The sequence below is a fragment of the Morchella importuna genome (assembly GCF_003444635.1).
Source record: "Morchella importuna strain M04M26 chromosome Unknown Morimp01GS041, whole genome shotgun sequence".
Lineage (NCBI taxonomy): Eukaryota > Fungi > Ascomycota > Pezizomycetes > Pezizales > Morchellaceae > Morchella > Morchella importuna.
The window spans coordinates 487524-492904 of NW_025763438.1; the positions used below are offsets into that span (position 1 = coordinate 487524).

Genomic DNA, 5381 nt, shown 5'->3' on the forward strand with positions numbered 1-5381 from the left:
GCCACGAGGGCGACGACGAGGAACATGATGGCGGATGCGAAGAGCATGGTGGGCAGCAGACGTAACGGGGACTGAGAATAAAGAAGTGTATTGAAGCGAAGCGAATCCCCCAAAAGTAATAACTCAGAGTAAAATACAAGATGTTGCGTAAGGAAAGAAGTAGACAGTGAGGGGGCAAGCGCCCCTATATATAAGAAAGAGAAACAACCCGATTACTAATCCCTCACAGAAACTTCCGGCGCTTTCCGATGACTCATGCTTCCTCCGTGTTGCGGTAGTGGTTCGTAACAGTTTAGCCCCTCCTCTCGAAGAGCGAGCTCCTGCGAGCAGGTAGGTGGGAGACGAGGTAAGGTAAGTACATCGCAAGTTAGCAAATGGTTGTAGGCGAAACACCAGGGAACGTAACATAGGGCGGTTTCATTTGCGAAAGAAACCGTAACAAACTATACTTTCCTGCGCCAGGTCCTCTTAAGGATTGCCGCGGGCTTGTTGGGATATAGGGAGCGGAAGCGTTGCAGTGCCCCTAATTCCGCATCGAGATTCCGAGCCGGTTCCCAGGTGGGCTGTTCGTAGCCGGTCCATTTGACTAGGTATTGTAATTGCCGATGCCGTATTCGGGAGTTCAGTACTTCCTGTACTTCAAACTCCTCCTCCCCTTCAACGATTACCGGGGGCGGTGGTGGTTGTATGCGGCCTGGCAAAGGTTGGACCCGAGCAGGTTCTAGCAATGATACGTGGAATACTGGGTGGGACTTCATCGAGGCGGGGAGTTCCAAGCGGTAGGCATGTGATCCGATGCGTTCGAGTATTTTGAACTTCCCTAGCCGTTTATGATCTAGTTTGTCCGATGGCCTAGTGCTGCGTATGTGTTTTCTCGATAGCCATACCATATCTCCTACTTCGAGTCGGGGCTCTGGAAGTCGGGCGGCGTTTGCACTATCGGCGGCGGCGGCTTGTGCATACAGTATCTCTGATCGCAGGGCAGCCTGTAAGGTGGAGATTGAGTTCGCAAATTCCAGTACCTCCTTCGGTGTGACTTTGCGCGTTTCTTCGGCAGGGAGGACGTCTAGTTGGGGATTATACCCATAGTTGGCAAAGAACGGGCTGACTCCCAACGGTTCCGTAGAGGCATTGTTATGTGTGAATTCGGCCAGGGGAAGGAACTCTGCCCAGTTATCCTGTTGGTAGTTGACGTAGCCCCGTAAGTATTGCTCCATAATGGCGTTTACCCTTCCGGGCTGTCCGTCTGTTTGTGGGTGGAAGGCTGTGCTGAATCGGGGTTTGATGTCCAATTGGCCGCAGAGTGACTTCCAAAACTGCGAGGTAAAGGTTGTGCCCCTGTCTGATACTATGTCTTTTGGCAGCCCGTGTGCTTTCCAGATGTGTTGTAGGAATAGTCGGGCCAGTTCCGGGGCGTCGGCGGTGTCTCTCGTGGGGATGTGATGGGCCATTTTGGTGAGCCGGTCGACCACTACCAAAATGGCGTTGGATCCTTGGGACTCGGGTAGGCCTGTAACATGGTCCATGGATAACGAAGACCAAGGTTTGACTGGGGGAGCCAGTGGTTTGAGGAGACCATACGGGGCGTGTCGGGCCGGCTTAATTCGGGAGCAGGTGTCGCAGTGGTCCACATAACGGGCAACGTACTTCCGCATTTGGGGCCAGTAGAAGTTCCGGGACAGTAGTTACAGCGTGCGTGCCCGTTCTGGGTGTCCGGCCGAAGGTGCGTCATGGTGGGTGCGGAGAATCTCCAACTTGATAGCGGCGTCGTCAGGGATGTATGATAGGCCCTGATAGTACAGTAATCCTTCCTTAACTGTGCATTCACCTATGGGTAAGAAGCGGGAGTGTTTCTTCTTGGCCGCGATATCCTTCATGAGTTGTTTGGATAGGGGGTCCTTGGCCAGTGCGGTCTCTAGTTCCCTTTGGCGGGATGGTGCCACTTTGGAGGGTGTGGGGGTCTGTAGTGCGGCCGCCAGACGAAGGTTCTTTGGTTTTAGTACAACCTGATGCTGCTGGGTCAATCTTTCATCCCCTTCCTTAGGGAGATCTCCAGATCGACGTGTGAGGGCATCAGGTTTCCCATTCTTCGTACCCGGGCGGTAGGTGACTACAAAGTTGAAGGAGGACAGCGTTAAGGACCAGCGGGCTTGACGACGGTTAAGGATCTTTGTGGACATGAAGTGCTCCAGGTTCTTATGATCGCAGTACACCGTGGTTTCTTGGTTGTTGGGTTCCAAGTACTTTCGCCATTCTTCAAACGCGCGTACGATCGGCAGCAACTCTTTGTCATAAATGTCATAGTTGCACTCGGCTGGCGTCATCTTGTGGGAGTAGAACGCTACAGGGTGTAGGATTCCCTGGTCGTCCTTCTGGGAGAGTACAGCTGCCGCGACAAAGTCAGAGGCATCGGTTTCCACTATGCACGCTCGTTCGGGGTCATAGTGCCTTAGTACCGGGGCGGTGGTGAAAGCTTCCTTTAGTTGTGCGAAAGCGTGTTCCGCCGCGGTTGTCCATATGAACGGGGCGTCCTTTCTCAACAGATTCGTCATGGGGGATACTACCTTAGAGTAATCGCGGATGAATCTTCGGTAGAAGTTGGCGAACCCGAAAAAGACCTGTACGTCGTGGACCGAGGTGGGTGTCTTCCACTCCTGGATCGCCTTTGTTTTGTCGGTTGCCATGGTGACCCCTTCGCCTGATATGATGTACCCCAGGTACTCGGTACGATCCACGTGGAACTCACACTTCTCTGGCTTGCAGTGGAGGCCCGCGGCTTGTAGTTTGTCCCGGACAATTCGGACATGCTGCTGGTGTTCTTCGGGCGTGTTGGAGTAGATCAGGATATCATCGAGGTACGCCGTGCAGAAGTCGTCCAAGTGGGTTCGGAGGGTATCGTTCATGAAGGCCTGGAAGGTAGCGGGGGCGTTGGTGAGTCCGAATGGCATGACCAGGTATTCGAACAGCCCGTACCGGGTTCGGAAGGCTGTTTTCCATTCTTCCCCTTCCTTGATTCGGATTTGGTTGTAGCCCTGGCGGAGGTCCAATTTGGTGTATACCTTGGCGTCTTTCAATCGGTCCAAAGTGTCGTTGATCAACGGCAGTGGGTAGCGGTTCTTGATGGTGACTGCGTTGAGGGCGCGGTAATCCACGCATAGCCTTAAGGATCCATCCTTCTTTTTGATGAACAGGATGGGAGCTCCTGCGGGGGATGAAGATGAACGGATGTACCCTCGGGCTAGCTGGTCATCCAGGTATTCCCGCAGGGTTTTTAATTCCTCCGAGGACATGCCGTATAGGGGGCCAAAGGGTGGTTGCTTGCCTTCCATCCACGGGATTTCGTGATCGATGTACCGGTGGTTGGGGAGCGCTTGGGCCTCGGATTCCTGGAACAGGTGGAGGTATTGGTGGTAAGCGGCAGAGACCAGTTCATCGGTTGATTGGGACGGCGATGAGTTTGGGCTTGGGGCTCGGGCTGCGAGGAGGAAAAGCTGGTTGTCCGGTTGTTGTGCTTCTCTGCGGAATCGGGCGGCGGACAGGGTAATTGTGCGGCGAGGGGTGGCTGGCCTTGGGGGTATCGGCGGCGGGCGCGAGGGGATGGCGGTGCTTGGTCTCGGGGGTATTGGCGGAGGCGGCAGGGTGGCGGCGGAGGCGGTCAATGGGGGACAGGTGAGGGTGGAGGTCCAGAGAGTTGCAGTGTGCTGTTGGCAGCGTTCGGCGTGGAAGGAGATGGATCGGTCGGCGAACCGTATTTCGGCAGCGTGGTGTTGTAGCCAGGGGAGTCCGAGGGCCACTTTCGTGTCGCCGAGCTTGTTGACAAACAAGGAGGCCCCTTCCACATGATCATTCATCTCGAGGCGGAGTTTGCAACAGTGGGTGATGGCTCCGGAGGCGATGGCTCGTCCATCGATCACTTGCAAATGTCTTGGGGTCGCGAGTTCTTCGAGGGGATATCCGCGGGCCTTGGCGAAGGAAGCGTCAATGAACCCATATCCGCTGGCTCCGGTGTCCACCAGCGCCTGGAGCGCGTCCTTGTTCCGAGATAGCCGTATTGGTACTTCAAAGGGTTCGCAGTCGCCAGGGTGGTGTAGTTGTCCGATCTTGAGTTTGGCTCCTACCCTTCTCGTCCGTAAGAGTCGTGTGGCCGTGTGGGCGCCGGGGGCGTTGGTGACGTGGGCTGTGCCCCCATGACGGGTGACCAGGGCAGGGAGTAGTGGTGCTCCTAACCGATGAAGGCTATTCAAGACCTTGACAGGCGATGGGTATGGTCCGATGCCGATGAGGTAGGGGTGGAAGTCCCTAGAGGTTAGTTAGGAAACACCAACCCGGGTCGTTTCCTGTAGGGTTTCCAAAAGAGGCAGCACGTTGGAGGAGGAGGCGTTGTAGTCGTCGAGTGCGTCGGGGTGTCAATAGTGGGGGGGTTTGGTCGGCGGATGGTTCCTCCCTAGCTCGGGGGAGAAGTCTACCGAGTAGGTAGGCTGTTGTCCAGGTTAGGAGGAAGAGGGCGGCGTAAGCGAATGGTAGCAGTGTGTTGGTGTTCTTCGGAGAGAGGGTGTCGGTCGACCATAAGGTACGCAACATAGTGTAAGGAACAGTGTGCGGAGGCTTGGCAATGGGGTCGAAGGACACGAGGGGGCTCCTGGGAAGGAGAAAGTAGGCTCGCACGATGGCGAGGGTGGAGTCAGCGGTGTGCCCGAGGCAGGGACAATGGTCCGTACTAGGATGGAGGAGACAGCGGTCGGCGAGGGGGCCGAGGGGAATAGCGGGGTAAGCGAGCAGAGGGCCACGAGGGCGACGACTAGGAACATAACGGCGGATGCGAAGAGCATGGTGGGCAGCAGACGTAACGTGGACGGAGAGTAAAGAAGTGTATTGAAGCGAAGTAAATCCCCCAAAGTAGTAACTCAAAGTAAAATACAAGATGTTGCGTAAGGAAAGAAGTAGACAGTGAGGGGGCAAGTACCCCTATATATAAGAAAGAAGAAGCAACCCGATTACTAATCCTTTGCAGTAACTTCCGGCACTTTCCGATGACTAATGCTTCCTCCGTGTTGCGGTAGTGGTTCGTAACACTCAGACTAGTCAATTGACAACTGTTACCTAAATAGCCTGGAAAGATTTTCTTGGTTCTTCCGAAATCTGCACTGGGAGGAGCAGTCCTCGGGGGGTAGAATTTCATTTCCCCGAGTAGCATACTGACAATTTTGAAGCACAAAAGGAGCCTAAGGCAATTTAAGTACCCGAGGCGGAAGAAATAATTGATACTCGCTACTCAGACTATTATAATGCTCCGAAGAACGACTACGAGAGCTTTCAGGAGTATGAGGATGATGTAACGGGGGCAGCCTATCTATGTATCGCTAGAATCCAATAGAATAGAT

General features: G+C 54.5%; 2 protein-coding genes across 2 annotated transcripts; both read right to left on the reverse strand.

The window, feature by feature from the left end:
• Window positions 1-443: 443 nt before the first annotated feature.
• On the reverse strand, window positions 444-1655 carry LAJ45_10111 (uncharacterized protein; the record flags this gene model as incomplete). The annotated part of the gene is made up of 1 exon (XM_046119642.1): window positions 444-1655. One exon carries the CDS (start codon window positions 1653-1655, stop codon window positions 444-446), a length of 1212 nt encoding a protein of 403 aa, XP_045967273.1.
• A 1774-nt stretch (window positions 1656-3429) lies between these two features.
• On the reverse strand, window positions 3430-4567 carry LAJ45_10112 (uncharacterized protein; the record flags this gene model as incomplete). The annotated part of the gene is made up of 3 exons (XM_046119643.1): window positions 3430-3475; window positions 3538-4299; window positions 4467-4567. 3 exons carry the CDS (start codon window positions 4565-4567, stop codon window positions 3430-3432), a joined length of 909 nt encoding a protein of 302 aa, XP_045967274.1.
• Window positions 4568-5381: the final 814 nt, after the last annotated feature.